The sequence below is a fragment of the Lagenorhynchus albirostris genome, chromosome X, assembly GCF_949774975.1.
Source record: "Lagenorhynchus albirostris chromosome X, mLagAlb1.1, whole genome shotgun sequence".
Lineage (NCBI taxonomy): Eukaryota > Metazoa > Chordata > Mammalia > Artiodactyla > Delphinidae > Lagenorhynchus > Lagenorhynchus albirostris.
The window spans coordinates 2,359,780-2,381,514 of NC_083116.1; the positions used below are offsets into that span (position 1 = coordinate 2,359,780).

Below are 21,735 nucleotides of genomic sequence, written 5' to 3' on the forward strand. Positions count from 1 at the left end.
GGGAGTTCTTCAGATTAGCCCCACCCACTCCAGCTCTGTGCCAATGGGGAGCGGCAGCGAGCGGTCCGCCAATGGGGAGCGACGCCGCGCGCGCGGGGCGGTGGGAACGGAGTCGAGTCACTGTGTACGTCGGTTGCCGTAACAACGGGAAGTGGAGTCCATCCGCGATGGTGAGTGCGTGCCGCCGTCTGGAACCCCGCGTCCAGAGGCTGAGCCCTTCCCAGGCCTTGGCAAGGCCCCGCCGCCTCTCCTGCGCGGTTCTCGGCCTTGGCGCACTCCTTCTTCCTCTGAGAGCTTTCCCGGAAGGGTAGGGTAGAGATGCCGGCTGCCCTGCTGGGCCTGTGCTTCGTCGCTGTCTCCCCTTCAGCCACAGCCGCCCCCTACCCGCCCTTCGGGTTCCCCTGGCCTTCTCCAGCCCCTTCGGTGACCGTCCCTGGGCAAAAAAGACTCGGGTTCCCCCCAGGCCCCGACCCCTCTCTGACTCTGGCCTTCTGGCCGCCTCTACCAAAGTTTCCACACAGAGCTGGGGGGCAGTTTATTATGTTTGATTATTAATGCATTTAAAATGTTAAATATAGGGACTTAGGGAAACGCTTTGAGCTTCTTGGAGAAGGCTCAGAGGTACCAAGGGGATTGAATTTTATTATTCGATATTGACAGAACATATATCTTACCTTAGTAATATTTGGCCTAAATCTAGAAGTAATCAGAAAATCGGAGAACTTAGAGTGAAGCGGAGTAGCGTTCTAAGGACATTTTTATAGTTAGGATCCCCAGATTCAGGGAGAACTGGTTATCTGTACAGTTCTCCCCGGTCAGCTCCTTGGCTAGCTCTCTTTTGGGATGATTTTTCCATAAGAGACGTCCAAAAGAACAAGGCATTTCCTTGCTTCTACAAACAATAGTTTGTTAAGCAAAGTTTTGGAATTCGTTAGTATAAGCTATCTTAAAATACGTGTGGTTGTAACTATTTTATGTAAAATGTGGACTCTTAATATTGTGCTTCTGTGTTTGTAAAACATATAAAGGCCTCTAACTTTAAGAAGGCAAACATGGCATCAACTGCCCAGCGAAAAAGGATGAGTCCTAAACCGGAGCTTACTGAAGAGCAGAAACAGGAAATTCGAGAAGCCTTTGATCTCTTTGATGCTGACGGAACTGGGACAATTGATGTTAAGGAACTTAAGGCAAGCCCTATACATTCCTGCTCTGCTGACTTATCTTTTCTCTGCCTCTTTGTCTTCTGTGCTGTGTTTTCCTGTCTTTACTTACCTCGAGGATTATTAAATAAAATTGAGCGCACACATCAATTTGCTTAATGTTATAGTGTTTCTTAGTCATTTTAACAGGATTGTGGCAGATGCTGGCTTAACACCCTCAGCACTGTCATTGTTTCGCGCCTGGGCTTAGATGTGCCTATTGAGATGATCCTCTTTTTGTTGTAGGTGGCAATGAGGGCACTGGGCTTTGAACCCAAGAAAGAAGAGATCAAGAAAATGATAAGTGAAATTGATAAGGAAGGGACAGGAAAAATGAACTTTAGCGACTTTTTGACTGTGATGACTCAGAAAATGGTAAGTTAGCTAAGATGATCAGCATATTTTCCACCAATAATGGTGGACAAATTTGAATCTCGATATGGAAATGTCTTCACTGAAGAAAAGTTAACACAAACTGGAGAGTTCAGATAAAGGAGAGTATTTGTGACTGAGAATTACGATGTTTAGGTTCTACTTGGCTTTCTTCAAGGTCACAGAGTCACAGGGAAAGTCATTTTACCCTCTGAAAGGAAGTAAAAGTCTTCCTGTTCTCATGTTTTTTGCTGTTACCTTTCTCCAACCGGTATGTCAGTGTGATACCCACAAGCAGTAAAACTTTTCATTAACACCAACAATATTACAGTGTCTCGCATTTTGACAAGACAAAGTCCATGTATTTAAAGTTTGAAATTCTTTTCTCTCCTATTTGTCGTTATTCTGGGCAGCCTCAGCCTGAGGCTGTGTTTTTATCGCACTGAGGATTTGGTCTTTCACCACTTCCAAGGTTGAATTCACCCATTTTCTAGTCTCTTGGGTGTCACCCTTTTAAAGGGTCCAAATGGTCCAAAGAGACTCTAAGATGACACCTCACCAGTCTACCTCAGTCCCCTGAGTGTCCCACCCAGGAAAGATGTTCACATTGGTCCATTTCTCTTTCGTTGACCTCCTGGCTCCTCCTTAATGTGGCTCAGCTATGTTCTATTGGCCTGTGGAAAAGTAACTCCATCAGTGTTTCAAGTGTGCTTCCCAGGGCACAGGCCTGTTCCTACTCTAATAATCCTGTTGCTTTGAAATTATCTAATCACACCTATATTTTTCTTCAGAGACTAGTTTAAGAGTTCAGGAAGTTTAACATTCTGTAAAAACCTAGTAAAGCTGTCCCACATTCAAGGTTGATTCCCAGATTGGTCTTATTAGAGGCTCACTATCTTTAGCTACCTTTCAGGAATATCTGGACTTGGAGCTCTTGGAGATTTTACTCTTTTCCTCTGTTAGAGTACTTGGGATCCCAGTAACGCTTTGTAACAAGTGCAATAGTCTTCTCTTTCCTCCCTCCCCCTCCCCCCTCACCAAGATTCTCCCTCCTCCACCAGCTTAAGCAGTATATTTCCCCTAAATTTAACTCCACCGTCTGCTTGTATATCTTAAAAACAAATCTACTTTCTCTTTGGTTTATACAGAAAGTGTTTTAAATACAATCCTTTATATTTCCTTTTTAGCCTCTGGGTTTCTAATAATTTCATCGTTTGTCCCCTTTTTCTACCCTGGTTGATGTGTGATCTTCTGTGATCTAGCCCCTGTGGTCATGAAGGCTGTTACCAAGATGTCTGTGCAGGGCAGGGGGGATGGGCGGTGGTGGGGCTGCAGGAGCCAAGTAAGTATGAGTCATGAATGTCTCCGTATTCATGTGTTTTATGTTCTACTTGTTAAGTCTGAGAAAGATACCAAAGAAGAAATCCTGAAAGCTTTCAAGCTCTTCGATGATGATGAAACCGGGAAGATATCGTTCAAAAATCTAAAACGTGTGGCCAAGGAGTTGGGTGAAAACCTCACCGATGAGGAACTGCAGGTTTGTGATGCATCAGCCTGGAGCCTTGTGTGACTTTTCTGACTTACATTTTCTCTGGTTACATATGAAGGAAAACTAGTGTTCTTTCATCGCTCTGTTGACCACTTAATTTCTCTTTTGATAGTGTGACAAACCTATGGACGCTGCTCCCAGAAAAATACACACGTGAACAATTTTACTTACTATTTTAGGTTTTAGGAATCTCCCTAGTCAACATGATCGTTGAGCTTCCTTCTAGGTGATACACATGTGGCAAAGTATGGCTTGGTTTTCAAATGACTTTTCAGGAACCAAGCCATTATAAAAAGCAGCACATTTGCATCAGGTGGACCACAATTGTCTATTCATGTAGCATTTTAAAAGCCTGTTACTTAGTCACATTTTCGTTTCATTTATGAATTAATCTAACCGGAATCTTTTCTGTGCTGAAGGAAATGATTGATGAGGCCGATAGAGATGGAGATGGAGAAGTCAATGAGCACGAGTTCCTGCGCATCATGAAGAAGACCAGCCTTTATTAAGATCAGTGTCATCTGTTATAACGCGAGCACGTAGAACTCGATTTCGTGCCTGCTGTTGTCTGAAGCCTGGTTTTTGAGAACGTAAATTATTTTCCCCCACTGACCTCTCTGTATGACTTTAGTACTAACTCTGAATCTATTTTCAACTTTTGAAAGTGTTCTTTGAAACTGAGGTTCTTTGCAAGGTGACCTACTGACTGCTTTAATTCCCCAGGACAGCACGAGAGCACGTTAGAGTGGAGAAGAGGGTCTTTGAGCTTTTGCACACCTGCTGTTCTGCCTTGTGTCGCTTAACTCTTGTCCCGCATTCCCACATTTATGCCACCGCAGAGCAACTTCTTCACAGGCACACGTTGTACTTGTGTCACCACAAGCAGGGGGCATCTCTTCAATGGTTCCAATTTTAATTGGCACCTGAGTGCAGCTTTCTCTCTCTCTCTTTTTTTGCGGTACGCGGGCCTCTCACTGCTGTGGCCTCTCCCGTTGCGGAGCACAGGCTCCGGACGCGCAGGCTCAGCAGCCATGGCTCACGGGCCCAGCCGCTCCGCGGCATGTGGGATCTTCCTGGACCAGGGCACGAACCCGTGTCCCCTGCATCGGCAGGCGGACTCTCAACCACTGCGCCACCAGGGAAGCCTGCAGCTTTCTCTTTTATAAAACCCAGTGAACTCTCTTACTTGCATTTGGATGTGTGTGTGTGTGTGTGTGTGTGCACACGCGCGCTATTTGTTTTGTCTTCAAATAAAACCTTTCTTATTTTGAGCTCTTGTTCTCTAAGGATGACTTCTTTAGCCTTGACTATGCGTTCAGCTTCTAAACCATTTCATTGAACGTAGCCTGGTAGATCCCAAACTCCTTGCCAGCCCGTGAACATAAAACAAAATGATCCTTTACTATGGATGCGAATTGCTTTTTGCCCTGGGAACCCATCAGTTTCTAAAATTAGTTGACTGTTTTGCATAAGCCTAAATGATGCCCAAAAAAATAGTTTTGGCAAAGTGTACAGCTGGAAAAGAGTCTTATTGGTAATTTGTGCTTGGGACAAATTGGGGAAAGTCAGGTGATTATGACAGTAGGTTGAGCTTAGCCAACCTCTGGTGGTCAGTTTATTTGCTGGATGGTGTCTCAGAATCTCTGTGTGGTTCGGGTCCAGTGACCTTGTCTAGCGCCCTCCTGGCCCCATACGGGATGACCTATAAGAGAAATCCTGGCAGATGGCATTAAAGTCTCTGCCCCAGGCTGAGGGTGAGAAGCAAGAAGGGATGAGGAGGAATGGAAAACCGATTAAGCTGATAAAAACAGAACACCTAGGTTAATTTGAATTTCACATCAATTTTTTTTTAGTGCAAGTGTATCCCATTTGGACATTTTGTTGTTTATTCATTGTTGATCTGAAGTTCAACTTTACCTGGGTGTCTTGTATTTCAACTAGCAACCCTATGTGGGGTGCATGTTAAAGAGCTGTGACCATGGGCCTCATCTCTGGACACTGGCATCCTGGAGGACTTGGGGGTCCCCTGGACAACTCTCCTGCAGAGGGACTTCTCCTTGAGAAACACTGAGGTATGTGGGGGGAGCCCAGAGTAGCTTCAGACCTGGGTTCTCACAGGGGCTCCACCACTTTCTGGCTGTGTAATTTGGGGCAAGCTGCTTCTCTAGGCACCCCAGTCTCCTTGTTTGTGAATAGGGAGAAGAGTGGTGCTTAACTCAGAATCGCTGGTGGGGCCAATGAAAACTTAACAGAAAGGGCCTGGATTTATAGTGCCGAGAAGGAGGCATTTCAGAAGTATTTGTTCTCACTCATTCCTTTGGTATGGTTGTCACATAAGCTTTTGGTTAAATGTGGGTCCATGAAGCTTTTATGATTACTGTCCCCAAAGTCGAGTTGACAGCATTTCCTGTGAGGATTTGACCTTTGTCATATTGCTGGTTTTTAATAAGAGGCATATGATCTGATAAAAGACGTACAATATTGGAAACGAGTGAAAAAACTGGGCCCTACTTCCCATTTCACTGTTAGCTGTCACCCTGGAAACATTCTTATCCCCTCCTGCTTAACGTTCTCCTCAATGAAATAAAGTCAGAATCTCTTGGAGGGAGGGAGAGTGGCAAGTAACGTGTTATCCCTAAGGATCAGGACAGACATAATGTGCTTGCCATATGTATGTCTGGCAGCCATTCTAAGATAGGTTTTTTGGTTTTTTTTTTAACATCTTTATTGGAGTATAATTGCTTTACAATGGTGTGTTAGTTTCTGCTTTATAACAAAGTGAATCAGTTATACATATACATATGTTCCCATATCTCTTCCCTCTTGCGTCTCCCTCCCTCCCACCCTCCCTATCCCACCCCTCCAGGCGGTCACAAAGCACCGAGCTGATCTCCCTGTGCTGTGCGGCTGCTTCCCACTAGCTATCTACCTTACGTTTGGTAGTGTATATATGTCCATGCCTCTCTCTCACTTTGTCACAGCTCACCCTTCCCCCTCCCCATATCCTCAAGTCCGTTCTCTAGTAGGTCTGTGTCTTTATTCCTGTCTTACCCCTAGGTTCTTCATGACATTTTTTTCTTAAATTCCATAAATATGTGCTAGCATACGGTACTTGTCTTTCTCTTTCTGGCTTACTTCACTCTGTATGACAGACTCTAGGTCCATCCACCTCACTACAAATAACTCAATTTCGTTTCTTTTTATGGCTGAGTAATATTCCATTGTATATATGTGCCACATCTTCTTTATCCATTCATCCGATGATGGGCACTGAGGTTGTTTCCATCTCCGGGCTATTGTAAATAGAGCTGCAATGAACATTGTGGTACATGACTCTCATTCTAAGATAGGTTTGCATGAATCCGTGGCTGTGGCACTGGAGCAGAGTCACAGGAGGGTCAGGAAGATGGGGATGCAGGAGGATCTGGAGCCAGTTCATGTGGAGGCAGAAAAGAGCTGCAAGGGAGTGGGGAGATTTGGATGGAGAGGAGGCTGCGGTCAGTTCATGTGCGGCTGGGTCAGATAGACTGATGGGATGGGAACGATGGGGGGAGGCAATGGTAGGCGAGGCTAGCACAGGTGCAGTTGATGCAGAGAGTGTAGGGTGAGTAGGGTCATGAAAAGGGAGCGGAGTAGAGGTTGGTTCATGTGGGGCTGGACCAAGAGATGTAGGCAGAGTGGTTGGGTAAACTCTGGGCGGTGTGGGGGTGGATAGGGAGGGAGAGACAAGGTAGGTCAGTTCCTGAGGATGGGTGGTCTACAGAGCTGGAGGGGGATGGTGGGGGATGGGCAGGGAGAGAGCAGGAACGGGTCAGCCCCTGTGGGTGGACCAGAGATGTTGGGGGAGTATGGCAGCGTGGACTGGGAGACATAGCAGAGGTCAGGTCAACTGGTGATGGAGCAGAAAGATAATTGGGGACTGGGAAGTGAGGGACTGAGGTCCATCCATGTGAGTAGGAAAAAGTGATGGGTGGGGAAAGGAGAGGGAGAGGGAGAAAGGGTTGGTTTCTGTGCAGACGGATCAGGGCTGTATGGGCTTGGGGGTGACGAGGAGGGGAAGGCAGCAGGTGTTAGGTCATGTTCAGCTGGAACAGAGAACTATAGTGGGTTTGGGGTGATGGGGAGGGAAAGGATACATAGTTCAGTTCATGTTGGGCTGGACCAGAGAGTTGTGGGAGAGTGGGGGCGGGATTTTGATGATACAAGATTTTGACTGGTTTGCATTAGCATAAACCAGAGAGCTCTATGGGAGTTGGGGGAAGGGGGAGGAGGGACCAGGGGTTCCTACATGTGGGGCTTGACCAGAGATATGCAGGTGGAGTTGGGGGGAAGGGAAACAGAGGTTGGTTCATTTGAGGGTGGAGTAGAGAAGCATGTGGGTGTGGGAGGATGGTGAGTGAGAGAGGGCATTCCGCGTTGGGCTGGGCATTGGGAAGCAGCGGGAGCTGAAGTTAGTTGCTGTAAGATGGACCAGAGACGACCATAGTGAGGTGGCAGGGATGTGGATGGAGAGGGAGCGGAAGTGCCTTCACATGGGGCTGGAACAGAGGGGTGTGGGGAGATGGAGGGCCGGGGATGGAGAGGGAGCCGCCATCAGTTCCCATGAGGATGCCGTGGAGAGATGGGGGTGGTGGTGGGGATGGGGGCTTTAGGGGAGAAAACGCAAGTGGGGTGGGGAGGGAGAAGTCAGTACCGCCAAAAAATAAAAAAGGAATCTCAGTTCCTGTCCTTTTCAACATGGAAGAGCTCCTGGACCCAGAATGTTGACCAGGCATCGAAGGGTGAAAATGCACATTGGGTGCCCTAGGGGGCCCTTTTGAAGTCCTTTCACCCTCTATCAGATTTTAAATTCTTGTTTTTGTCACACTTTCAAATAGTAGGAATTTTGGAAGCACATTCAAAGGGAGAATACACTCAAAACAACACTTTAGCTACAATTACAGCTCACTCACATTTCTGTAAAAAACAGCCGGTAGTCATTTCACTACACACTTAATCACCCTTTTGTTTGCCTAGACCTGCTTACTCCCTGATAGCTCACTCCACGAAGGGAAGTTCTGCCACAGGCCAGGAAATACCCTTTTATGAGCCCTCCACGGCCTTCATGATAAGTGTCTTGCAGCAAGTGGCTTCCTCCTCCATTCCATGTCTCATGACCTGCTCAGCTCAACATCCTATATTCTTTTTTTTTTTTGCGGTACGCGGGCCTCTCACTGTTGTGGCCTCTCCCGTTGCGGAGCACAGGCTCCGGACGTGCAGGCTCAGCGGCCATGGCTCACGGGCCCAGCCGCTCCGCGGCATGTGGGAACTTCCCGGACCGGGGCATGAACCCGTGTCCCCTGCATTGGCAGGCGGGCTCTCAACCACTGCGCCACCAGGGAAGCCCTCAACATCCTATATTCTTGAAGTCACTGGAATATTGTGCATCTTCACTTGTAGCAAAAGTTATCAGTCTTCATTGATTACAGCTGTGGAGCAATGACGCCATCCTGGTGTGCCATGCTGTGACATACGGGACATATTTAGTGACCCAAATCCCTATCGGCAGTGCCCCAAACTCTCACAGGGGCTCTGAGCCCAATTCTGAAAACATCACCATCAGGACTTGATGTATCTGGAAGCCAAGTCACCTCTTGTGCTTTTCCTTGCTGACCCTCAGTCTTCTAAGCCTTTCCCCTTTTTCTTTGTGAGTGCCATGGTTTAGAGGCTTGTCATTTTCATCGCCTTTCTCCTCTTTGCGCTGAACATCTATTATGTCACCAAGATTTCCCTACAGTAGCCACTCTGATCCTCCTCTTCCTTTTTCATTTCTGAAGCCACCACCTCAACCCAAATTTGGAATGCAGTAATGTCCTCCTAGTTGCTTTTTCTGTCCTGTCTTTTCCCAAGATGATCTGCAGTACCATCTTCCTTGTGCCACTATCTTGCTTAGGAAAGGAGCCTGGCCTTTAGACTGACTCATACCTGCTTCAGATCTCAACTCTTCTACACAGCAGCTGTGGCCCCGGGGGACATGACTTAACTGTGTTTTTAAATTTTATTTATTTAATTTTAATTTTAATTTTATTTATTTATTTTGCGGTACGCGGGCCTCTCACTGCTGTGGCCTCTCCCGTTGCGGAGCACAGGCTCCGGACGCGCAGGCTCAGCGGCCATGGCTCACGGGCCCAGCCGCTCCGCAGCATGTGGGAACTTCCCGGACCGGGGCATGAACCCGTGTCCCCTGCATTGGCAGGCGGACTCTCAACCACTGCGCCACCAGGGAATCCCCTGTGTTTTTTTTAATATATATTTATTTTTGGCTGCGTTGGGTCTTCGTTGCTGCGCGCGGGCTTTCTCTAGTTGTGGCGAGCGGGGGCCACTCTTCGTTGTGGTGCGCGGGCTTCTCTTTGCGGTGGCTTCTCGTTGTAGAGCATGGGCTCTAGGCATGCGGGCTTCAGTAGCTGTAGTTTGCAGGCTCTAGAGCGCAGGCTCAGTAGTTGTGGTGCACGGGCTTTGTTGTTCCGCAGCATGTGAGATCTTCCCGGACCAGGGCTCGGACCTGTGTCCCCTGCATTGACAGGTGGATTCTTAACCACTGCGCCACCAGGGAAGTCCATGACTTAACTGTCTTGAGCCTCAGTTTCCTCCTTAACTTGGACTGTTCTGTCCTTAATCAGTGCCTATATATGTTATCCTTGGTATACTGTTAATTTCTATATATGTACTTATGTTCCTGCCATCGTCCCTATTGAAATATAGCCCCCATTTCCGCCCAAATCTGTATTCTTCTCATGTTGTGAAACTCGACCTAAGAATCCCCTCCTTCCAGAAAAACTTTTGTTTGACGGTAGGAGTATTTGTGGTCTGCTTCCTGGCTGGAATTGAGAATTGAGACAGCAGCCTTGCAGATATGTCCCTTGCCACTAGGTGGAGTGCCAGGACAGAGAGGCTCCAAGGCACCGAGTCACTTGGAGTCCAGTGGTTCAAGCTGGATCTTCTCAGGTGCCCTGAGAGGGCTGTGGTCCCAAACAGCCTTGGAGTGTGATGGAGAGGATGCCACAGTGTCGAGAATCCTGGCAGAGCTGTGGACCCCTCAGAAAAGCTACCAGGTGCGGAGACTGATGGAAGGATGGCTTGTCTGGTTGGAAGCTTGATTAAGTCTAATTAAAAGAGAATAAAATGACATGTTTGCATTTCTGAGTGTTTGCAGGGAAAATTGTTTACCTGCTACATGGCCTCATTGAGATTCCCCAACTACACCGAACATTTATCAAGGGAAGGGCACAGATGTGCTTTTGATTTCTTCGTAGCCATGCTTTGTACCCAGTAAATGCTCTGTTCACAGTCACGCCTCCTCATTTGCCAGCTTTGTTGATCCTGTAGCAAGGGTTTATTAACTCATTAAAAATTCCAGCATTCTGTGGCTTTTTTTCTGACCACTGTGCCTTCTTATGGCTTGAATTGTGTTCACTTAAAAGATACGTTGCAGTCCTAGCCCCCAGGACCTCAGAATGTGACTATATTTGGAGATAGGGTCTTTACCAAGTTATAATGAGTTCATTAAGGTGGGCCCCGATCCAATCTGACTGGGGTTCTCAGAAAAAAGGGAAATTTAGATGCAGGCATGCATAGAGGGAAGACAGTGAGGAGACCGAGAGAGACAGTCATCTATGAGGCAAGGAGAGAAGCCTGGAGCAGATCCTTTCCTCAGCCTCGGAAGGAACCAATTCTGCCAACACCTTGATTTTGCACTTCTAGCTTCCAGAACTGGGAGACAATACATGTCTGTTGTTTAAGCCCCCAAATCTGTGGGACTTTGTCTTGGCAGCCCCAGCAAACTCATACATGTCTCTCTTTTACTGAAAAACTTCCTTTATTCCACCAAGTGTCCTGACCAGAAGTGCACATGGTGATGTCAAGGAAACAAAACTTGGACGTGGGGGTATGCAGCCTTGCCCCCGCCCCCCCTGAAACATTTTTTCTCAATTTAGAGTGTAACCTTGTACATGGATGTGAGGCCATCTCCTTGTGAGATGTTGTATGTGGGTGAATATTTGTGCAATCCCTCATACAAATAGGTCCAATGATGGCAAACTGAGTCTGAAAAGCATTGGAAAGATCAGTAACCAGAGGCAGTGTGACAGAATTTCTGAGGTTGTTGTTGGTGGATGAACCTGGCTCTCTGAAGAACAGACACCAACCTCTTGAGGGGCACCGTGGAGTAGTGGTGAAATGTCTCTGGAGCTAGACAAGTGAAATCCCATTATGTGACCTCTGGCAAGTTACCTAAAGCCTCAGTACTTCATTGGTTTCATTTGTCAAAGGTTCCTTTAAAAAAATTTATTGGAGTATAGTTGATTTACAATGTTGTGTTAGTTTCAGGTGTACAGCAAAGTGAATCATTTATACATATACATATATCCACTCATTTCAGATTCTTTCCCCATATAGGTTATTACAGAATACTGAGTAGAGTTCCCTGTGCTATAAAGTAGGACCTTGTTGTTTATCTATTTTATATATAGTAGTGTGTATATGTCAATCCCAAACTCCTAATTTATCCCTCCCCCCACCTTTCCCCTTTGGTAACCATAAGTTTATTTTCAAAATCTGTGAGTCTGTTTCCGTTTTGTAAATAAGTTCATTTAAATCATTTTTAAAAATTAGATTCCACATATGAGTGATATCATATGATATTTGTCTTTCTCTGTCTGACTTACTTCACTTAGTATGATCATCTCCAGGTCCATCCATATTGCTGCAAATGGCATTATTTCATTCTTTTTAATGGCTGAGTAATATTCCTTTGTATATATGTACCACATCTTCTTTATCCATTCCTTTGCTGATGGACATTTAGGTTGCTTCCATGTCTTGCTATTGTAAATAGTGTGGCAATGAACATTGGGGTGCCTGTATCTTTTCAAATTATGGTTTTCTCTGGATATATGCCCAGGAGTGGGATTGCAGGATCATATGGTAACTCTATTTTTAGTTTTTTAAGGAACTTCCATACTGTCCTCCATAGTGGTTGTACCAATTTACACTCCCACCAACAGTGCAAGAGGGTTCAAAGGGGGTTTATTAACAGAACCCACCTCAAGGGCAGTTGTAAGGATTAAATAATCCAATATACCTAAAGAGCTTAGAACAGAGCCTAGCACATGGCAGGCATTCAATAAACATTTGGTGAATGAAAAAATTCAGAATTTGGCTAAAATCCTCAACTATAGGGTTTGGGAGTTACACCATTCATCCCACTGCCTTGGAATTGGGCATTGCCATCTGGGGCGTGGAGAGAAATGCGCAAACCCACAGCATTGTGTAGTGGTAGCAGCAGTAGTAATAATAGTAGTAGTGTGTGAGACCTGGTTTTGTGGTCATTTGTCCACCGAGGCATTCCCTGAGATCTGTTTCCTGGCTCTGCCTGAGGACCTGAGGCTGCTGCTTTCTTGCCACTTCGGGGTCTGGGAATCTCTACAATGCTGTTTCTGTCCCTGTCTAGACCTCCTGGCGACCCTCCACTCCTTGGAGCCTTTGGATTCCAACAATATCACCACTTGCCTGGGTTTCTGGTCATCTCCTCTCCCAACGCTTTTAGCCTTTTTCAGTTTGAAAATCAATCTTCTTGAAGTAAAATGCCAACAAAAGAGGACTTATTTTCTTTAAGAAGTTGTTCTTTCCCCTCCTTATACTGTTTAAAAGGCCTTTTACTTATCCGTCTTCAGCAGTTTTCAAAAGCCTCAATCCATTTTGAGGTCTAGCCTTCCTGAAATTGTTGTTTTGGATTCATACCATTGCTTTTTTTTGTTTGTTTTGAATCAATCATTAGAAAATCAATTTTCTCTCCTTCTATCATTTATTTATCATTTATTCAGCAATAATGAGCATCTATTCTGATTCAGGCCCTGAAGTAAACAAAATACAGACCTTAGCCTCATGGGATTTACATTCTGGTGAAGGAGACAGAAAAAAAATCTCAAGAAAGTAAAGCAGGAAGAGGAGATAGAAAAGGATGTAGGGGTGCTATTTTAGACAGGATGGTAAGGGAAGGCTTCTCTGTGGGGATGACATTCAAGCAAAGACCTGAAGCTATGAGGAGATCTGGGGAAAGAGTACCCCAGCAGAGAGAACAGCAAGTACAAAGGACCTGAGGCAGCAGTGGGGTTGGTGTGAGTGAGGAAAAATGAGGTCCATGTGGCTGCAGCAAAGTGAACAAAGTGAAAAATGTCAGGTTGGAGAAGGAGGCAGGGGTCAGGTAAGATGAGGCCCCGTAAACCCCGTAAGTAATGGTTATGTTCTGCAGACGATGGGTTGTCATCACTGAGAGCTGATCAGGAAGGTAAGCTGACTTGTAGTGGGAAGTCTCACACTGGCAGCTGTGTTGTGAATGGCCTACGGGAGCCAGGGTGGAAGCATGTATCTTTTCGTAATATGAGCTCACTTAGAGGTCTCCCTGCATAGCCACATGGCTGACTTTTTTTATTTTTAAATCTCATTTGGATGACTTGAGATTGGGAACTTTGGGAATTTGAAGTAATGAAGGCAGATTTCCCCTTTTTAGAATCCTCATCGTTTGGAACCACTTCCCTTAGAGTCTCTAGCAGTAGGACTGCAAACTGTGTTGTGTGCTATTTTGCTTTCTGTCCTTTCCCCCCTGGAGTCTGCCTTCTCAGATCCTCTAATCTAAGTTCATGTCTGATTTCCACCCAAGCTTGTCTGCCATTATTATGAACCTCAAAATGTCATTATTATTTTTTCCCAAATTCTGGTCATTTCCTCACCCACAACCAGTTCTTCTCTCTTGCTGGTCAGGTTTAATCAATCATTCTTAGTCCTTTCTAAACCATAAAGAGTTTGGGAAATATTGATCCTTGAATTATCAGCGTTGGGCAAGGATTATTATTACCCCATTTTACAGATAAAGTAGCTGAGGCTCAGAGTTTCTGATTCTGAAGTTCATGATCTTTCTACTTTATCACTCTGCTCTCTAAGACAATGTGCTCCTTGTTTCGATTGGTTTTAATACTTTTAACTGAAAACTAGATGGTTGAGCCTATTCTTTTTCTCTCTGGGATGGTTTACAAGTTTTCTATTCTTAATTTCTTACTTAGAATTTTGATTGCTTGCAACACCCATCAGGGCAATTGCTTAAATACACCACAGCTTCCTGCTCTGGGTTTGGTCTCCAAAGCAGTTCACATGACCAGTCCAATGGTAAATTTTATGTGTCAACTCAACTGGGTCATGTGTCAAACATTATTCTGGGTGTTTCTGTGAAGGTGTTTTTGAATGAGATTAACATTTACATCTATGGACTGAGAAAAACAGATTGCTCTCCCTAATGTGGGTGGGCCTCATTCAATCAGTGGAAGACATGAATAGAACAAAAAGCCTGACCCTTCCCCTGAGTAAGAGACAAAGAATTTCTCCTTTGAACTGGGATATTGGCTCTTCCTGGGTCTTGAGTCTACCAGCCTTCAGACAGGAACTACAACACTGGCTCTCCCCATTCTCAGACCTTTACACTCAGACTGAAACTTATGCCATTGGCTCTCTTGGGTCTCCAGCTTGCTGACTCACCCTGCAGATCTTGAGTCAATTCCTTATAATCTCTCTCTCTCTCTCTCTCTCCATATATATGTATATATATGCAAAACAGAACCAATAGGAGATTAATTATATATATATATATGTATGTATAAAATCTCCTATTCTGGAGAACCTCGACTAATACAGCCAGCAGAGGGCAATGTCTTGTCAAACACTACCTGTTTCCCATTTGGAACTGTTGGACAGTTGTTTTCTTCAAAAGGGAGAAAATCTTTCCCATTATTTTTTTTTCCCAGACAGAGGAAGCAATTTCAGAGAGGGAAAGGACTATAAAGAGTTGTTGGTATATGTGATAGGAGAAGGTCATTCCAAAATAAGCCTGACACTTCCTAGGTGATGCATTCTGCATGAGAAAGATACTAAAATTCAGCTGCTAGTGACAAAACTCCTCAACGCAGCTTACTCTTCCAGGACATCAATGACCACATTATAACCAGTGGGATAAGCTATAGGGTAAGATTTCAGAGGTGGAATTTAAATTTCTTAAAACAAGATTGTATTCATGTATGATTTTCTTATTTAAAAATATTATTAAATAACACAACACATGCACTAGGATGGCCAGAAAAAATGGAAAATGACAAGTGTTGGTGAGGATGTGAAGACAGTGGAACCCTGGTTCATTGCTGGTGGGAGTATAAAATTGTGCAGCCACTTTTGAAAATAGTTTGGTGACTTGTCAGAAGATTAAACATTGAACTACCATATGACCCAACAATTCCACTCTTAGGTGTATTACAGAAAGAATTGAAAGTACAGACATGAGAAGACATTTGCATACCTGTGTTCATAGCAACATTATTCACAATAGCCAAAAGGTGGAAACTCAAGTGTCCATCGACAGATAAATAGATAAACAAAATATGGTTTATATAACACAATGGAATATTATTCAGCTATAAAAGGAATGAAATTGAGCTATTTGTAATGAGGTGGATAGACCTAGAGTCTGTCATACAGAGTTAAGTCAGAAAGAAAAAGACAAATACCGTATGCTAACACATATATATGGAATTTAAGAAAAAAAAATGTCATGAAGAACCTAGGGGTAAGACAGGAATAAAGACGCAGACCTACTGGAGAACAGACTTGAGGATATGGGGAGGGGGAAGGGTGAGCTGTGACAGGGCGAGAGAGAGTCATGGACATATACACACTAACTAACGTAGTAAGGTAGATAGCTAGTGGGAAGCAGCCGCATGGCACAGGGATATTGGCTCGGTGCTTTGTGACCGCCTGGAGGGGTGGGATGGGGAGGGTGGGAGGGAGGGAGACGCAAGAGGGAAGACATATGGGAACATATGTATATGTATAACTGATTCACTCTGTTGTAAAGCAGAAACTAACACACCATTGTAAAGCAATTATACCCCAATGAAGATGTTAAAAATAAAAAAATTTAAAAAATAAAGGGAAGTAACCATAGTAAATAATACCAGTGTGGTATAGGGCCAGGAAAAAATTGGACTATTGGAATAGAAGAAATGGGCTTGAAACAGACTTAAGTGTATATGACAGTTTGGTATATATCAGGGGTGCTGTGAAAAGATGGACTGTTTCTGCTGCATGTATGTATGCGGCTACCCATGTATATATTTTGCTTTTTTTCAGAAAGGATTTAAGGATACTTGAAGAGATACATTCTGGTGACAAAACTAAAACAAGTGATTAAAGAGGGAGAAAATGACATGCTGGCACAATGAGGTGAAACATGTATTTAGGTTTGGTGACTTTAAACATCTCTGACCACTTTAAACATTGGTGCTAAGCTGATTTTAGATACCTTGATCAATTTGTGGTGAGATCTATCAGATGGATAATTCCATTTATGTAACTTGCTCTGCAATATCACTTGTCGGGGAGAGACTCACATTTATTCTGAACGTTGCTACGAGAATCATGCAGTCCCTGGTTTTTGCCCTGTGTATTGTACAACAGCATTTGACAACAAGCAATAAAACCTGACATGAGCATTAGACAGGCACTGACTGTTCTGGCTTCAGAAACAGCTTCTAAGTCACACAAGAACCTTGGGTTTATTTCTCTATAATCATATCTTCTTTCTGACCCCAAGTGGCACCCTATGAGCCATCCTATGCTGTGTTTACTCTGATGCCTTTTTCCTGAGCTGTTTGATACCCCTAAGCCTTCACATGTCTTTATGTCTACAATGTCCCCTTATTTTTTCTCTTCCCCAGCAGACTCATTCTTATCCTACAACGTCCAACTTACTTGTCACGTGCTCAAGGGGAATCTTTCATGACTGGCCTGACCTGGATCTGTGCTCCTCTCTGTGCTTCCCTAGCCCCTGTCCTCTCTGTCATAGCTCTGGTTCTACAAGATTAGCAAGGTCATCAACTCCACTGACCTTGTGCTTCAACTCTGCATCCTTGGGGCCCAATACCTGGCATGATCAGAGTTGTCACACTATGTGTGGACAGCCTGTAGTAGACAAGTGGGGATTTCCACTTAAAACCACAACTACCATTTCTATCTGCATGATGATTACATTGGAGTATACATTTGTCAAATTTCTCAAGTTTTACACTTATGATCTGTGCAATTTTTTTATGTACGTTGTACCTTGACAAAGCACTGTTAACTTAAAAAAATTTTAAAAGAGAAAAATCCATCCCCTTAACCACCTGCAGTTGCTTTTGCTTTCCAGGGGAGAGGCATGGTTTTCTCTGGGTAGATAGTTCTTTGCTTACGGAGATGCTTGGCTGCCTCGGGGTTGAAAGGAGAGAGTCACAGAGAGCTGAATTTCTCCCCCGCATGAAGGCGGCAGAATCTGGAATTTCTTAATTCTGAAAGTGTCCCCTAGTGTTAAAGGGCTTAGGGACCCCATGAGACTGCTACTTTGCTTAGTGACACTTTTCAAAGGCCTTTCATATCCACTCTTTTGTTTGTCTTCAGAACAGTAAATGTCAATATGGCCTCAGGGTCCTTCTGTGAAAGGATCCATCCAGGGTGATCATCTCAGCCTGGGGCACAGGTGCCAATGACCAGGAAGTTTTGAGAAACTGGAACACACGGCAGAAATGTGCTGGTCATGGGCCCGGGGGCAAGAGAGTCATGCCAGAAGTCCCTTAGCCCACAGGACAGCAGAAGGAAAGGGATCTGGATCTTCTGAATTGGATAAGCTGGGGTGCAACTCACTCAGGCTTCCTGAGGTGTAAACACTGGTTTGGGGGTCAGACTAAGCTGAGTTGAGTCCTGCCCTAGGCTGCGTGGTAGCTTGTGTGACCCTGAGCAAGGTAGTTAACCCCTCAGAGTCGCGGGTCCCTCCTCTGTGAGACAGTCATAGTCTTTACCTCACACGAGTGGGAACAGAGAAAGATATTATATTAGTCTATTGGGGCTGCCATAACAAAATACCAGCGACTGCGGGGGCTTAAACAATGAAAATGTATTGTTTCCCAGTTCTGGAGGCTGCAAGTCTGAGATCAAGGGGTCAGCAGGGTTGGTTCCTTCTGAGGCCTCTCTTCTTGGCTTGTAGATGGCCATCTTTTCCCTGTGTCCTCACATGATCTCCCCTCTGCCTGTCTGTGTCCTAATTTCTTCTTCTTCTTCTTCTTCTTACATCTTTATTGGAGTATAATTGCTTTACAATGGTGTGTTAGTTTCTGCTTTATAACAAAGTGAATCAGTTATACATATACATATGTTCCCATATCTCTTCCCTCTTGCGTCTCCCTCCCTCCCACCCTCCCTATCCCACCCCTCCAGGTGCTATGCGGCTCCCTGTGCTATGCGGCTGCTTCCCACTAGCTATCTATTTTACGTTTGGTAGTGTATATATGTCCATGCCTCTCTCTCGCTTTGTCACAGCTTACCCTTTCCCCTCCCCATATCCTCAAGTCCATTCTCTAGTAGGTCTGTGTCTTTATTCCTGTCTTACCCCTAGGTTCTTCATGACAACCTAAGTGTCCATCATCAGATGAATGGATAAAGAAGATGTGGCACATATATACAATGGAATATTACTCAGCCATAAAAAGAAACGAAATTGAGCTATTTGTAATGAGGTGGATAGACCTAGAGTCTGTCATACAGAGTGAAGTAAGTCAGAAAGAGAAAAACAAATACCGTATGCTAACACATATATATGGAATTTAATCTCTTCTTCTTATATGGACATTACTCACATTGGATTAGGGCCCACCCCAATGACCTCATTTAACTTTAATCACCTCTTTAAAGACCCTATCTGCAAATACAGTCACACTCTGAGGTACTAGTGCTGGGACTTCAACATATGAATTTTGGGGGACCACAATTCAGCCTAGAGTAGATATCATCCCAGGGTCTGGCCAACAGGAAGTCTCACTAAATATGTGCGTACTGTTGCATGGGGCTTTGCCTGTTACTGTAGAAGTAGATCTAGATCCTTTAGAAAGTGGACATATTTCTAAAATATGGGCAGAACCAGTGCTGCTACCAGCAACCATGGACTCACTGCCACCTCAGTCCCTATTCCAATTGTATATCCTTAATGCTGGCAGTACCCTCTACTAGACTGGGAGCTCCCCCAGAGCAAGGCTTGGAGAAGCCTTGCTTTCTCCAGTTTTCTGTTGAAGCCCTAGAACAAGTGAGGGGACCATGACTCTAGCCATCCCTATCTCCTAGTCATGGGGATCCCAGAGGTGCCTTCTCATGCTGAATGCCTGTTTGGGTCAAACCCTTCCAGCTTCTGGTGTCTGAAAGCAGCTAAGGGAAAATATAGCGGCCCCTAAGGTGTGCTTTCTGACACATGAACTTGGGTTAATTACATCTACTCCCTATAGGTCAGTTCTCTCTTTTGTAAAATGGGGGTTACAACTAGGACTGGCTACATAACTTGTGGAGCCCACTGCAAAATAAAATATCAGGGCTGCTTGTTTAAAAATTAAATTTCAAGATGGTGACAACAGAGCATTATACCAAGTATGCAGAACCTTTCTAAGCATGGGGCCCTTGGGGACCGCCTAGGTGGCACACCCTCATCCCTGAGGCTAGCCTTAGTTCTAACCTTGGGCTTTCTCCTTAACCAAAGCAGGTGTGTGCTATGTGATAATCTTGGGGAAAGTGCTTTACAAACAGCCAAGTGCTAGACTTGAAGATTGAAGAGCTTCCTGAAGCCCAGCATCTTCCAGTTCTTGGCACCTTTTGGGCTCATTTGGACTTTTCTAATTAGTTTGCTTACCCCACTGCACTCCTTTCTCACTCCCCTCTCAAGACCTCTTGCCCAGTGTGCAGCCCCCTTTCACTTGGCTATGGGCCATGGTGACCTGAAAGGACCAGAGTGAGGGGGTACCATCCATTCCCTGGGGCTCAGACCTACAGCTGTGCTCACGTCTCTGCCCTTGGGCTAGAGCAGTCTTGCTCTGTGGCAGCCTGGGAAATCCCAGCGTTCCCTAGCAACAAGGCCGAACCAGAGCTGTTGCTAGGGAAACCCTGGGATTTCCATAGCTACCAAGAGCTCAGTGAGCATCTGCATTCCCACAGCTGAATATATTTGTCGTTAGCAGAAGAGCAGAAAGGAGAACCGATGTTCTGCTGCCAAGGGGGGCAGGGTCGGCTCCTCTGAATCTCATTACCTACACAAAGAGGGTCAAAAAAGTCACCAGGGGCAGGATAACTCCTCCAGGCTGACAAATGGATGGTCTCTCCTTTTACATAGACCTCCAGAAAATGGCTGGTCCGCTTGGAGTTGAGTAATCTGCTGGATTCTCACAGTGCCTGGTGCCCCTGGCACAGAAGTCACCATAATATGTTGCATCTACACATCTGTGTGCCCTCCCACTCCCAGTGGCTGGATCTTACTGAGACTGTGTCATGGGCTGCTGTGTCCCCAGGGCCCAACATAGGGCAGGGCTTCTTAACCTCCTTGCTCATGTGGGGGAGACTGGGGGGGATCTGTCTGAGAATAATGTTTTTGAATGCAAGAAACAAAATAAGTAGGGTTACAAAGGAAAGCAATTTTATTGAAGTACAGTTATCAAACTATTTAAGAAACACAATTGTGATATTGTAAAATATATGTGTATCTTCACTGATGCATTAAATAATATGACTGAGTAGTATGTCTAATAATTACTGTAATTAGGAAGTAGTGACAAGGGTAAAGAATATTTGGAGAGAGCTGATGCCATGGTAACATGATATAAAAATACCAGGGATTTCTCCTGGTGACAAAGTTGCAGGTGCTGCTAACCTTCCTGTGGTTGGTTGCCTGCATTAGTGAAAATAAAGAATATTCTTCCTCCATCTAATACCACAGAGATTCCTAAATTCTACTAGGTTGTGGGCTCTAAGTTTGGACACAGCACGTTGTATGAATGAATGAATGGGTGATGAAAGAGTAGGAGTTGAGTAAATTATCCAGTTTCCTTGAGAAACTGAGTGGCTCAGCGAGAGGAAGGACCTTGTTCACAGTCATTCAGTCACCTTCAGACACCCTGCTCCTTGTCACTCTTCCTTTAAGAGCTGAGGAATTTCAACAAATGGTTTTGGAGCAACTGGGTATCTACATGCAAAAAGATGTTGAGCCTTCATCTTACACCATATAAAAAATTAACTCAAAATTGATCAAAAACCTTAACATAAGTGCTAAAGCTAAAGCTCTTAGCAGAAAACATAGAGGAGAAACTTCATGACATCGATATGGCAATGATTTCTTGGATATGACACTAAAAACACAGGCAACAAGAGGACAAGTAGATAAACTGGACTACATCAAAAATTAAACCTTCTGTGCAACAAAGGAAACAACCAACAGAGTGAAAAGGCAACCCATGGAATGGGAGAAAATATTTGAAAATCATATATCTGATAAGGGGTTACTATCCAGAATACATAAAGAACTTTTAAAACTGCACAAAAACAAAACAAACAACCTGATTAAAAAAATGGGCAAAGGACTTGAATAGAAATTTCTCCAAAGAAGATATATAAATGGCAAATAAACGCATGAAAAGATGCTGAACATCATCAGTCATTAGGGAAATACAAATCAAAACCACAATGAGATACCACCTC

The 21,735-nt window shown here is 44.6% G+C and overlaps 1 protein-coding gene across 3 annotated transcripts; it reads left to right on the forward strand.

Moving 5' to 3' along the window:
- The first annotated feature begins 56 nt into the window (after positions 1–56).
- On the forward strand, positions 57–4,391 carry CETN2 (centrin 2). Of its 3 annotated transcripts, none has more exons than XM_060137897.1 (5): positions 57–170; positions 1,029–1,187; positions 1,446–1,574; positions 2,971–3,108; positions 3,540–4,391. In XM_060137897.1, the coding sequence occupies exons 1-5, from the start codon at positions 72–74 to the stop codon at positions 3,627–3,629; spliced, it is 615 nt and encodes a 204-aa protein (XP_059993880.1). In that variant the 5' UTR covers positions 57–71; the 3' UTR covers positions 3,630–4,391. The 3 variants fall into 3 exon arrangements, with proteins under 3 accessions (XP_059993880.1, XP_059993881.1, XP_059993879.1); XM_060137898.1 differs by lacking the exon at positions 57–170 and adding an exon at positions 178–307; XM_060137896.1 differs by lacking the exon at positions 57–170 and adding an exon at positions 298–423.
- The last annotated feature ends 17,344 nt before the right edge of the window (positions 4,392–21,735 follow it).

Coding starts and splice junctions, on each gene's coding strand:
- CETN2 (XM_060137896.1), top strand. CDS start 319: ATGCCGGCTGCCCTGCTGGGCCTGTGCTTCGTCGCTGTCTCCCCTTCA. Junction 1,188..1,445: donor TTGATGTTAAGGAACTTAAG/GCAAGCCCTATA, acceptor TTTTTGTTGTAG/GTGGCAATGAGGGCACTGGG. Junction 3,109..3,539: donor TCACCGATGAGGAACTGCAG/GTTTGTGATGCA, acceptor TCTGTGCTGAAG/GAAATGATTGATGAGGCCGA.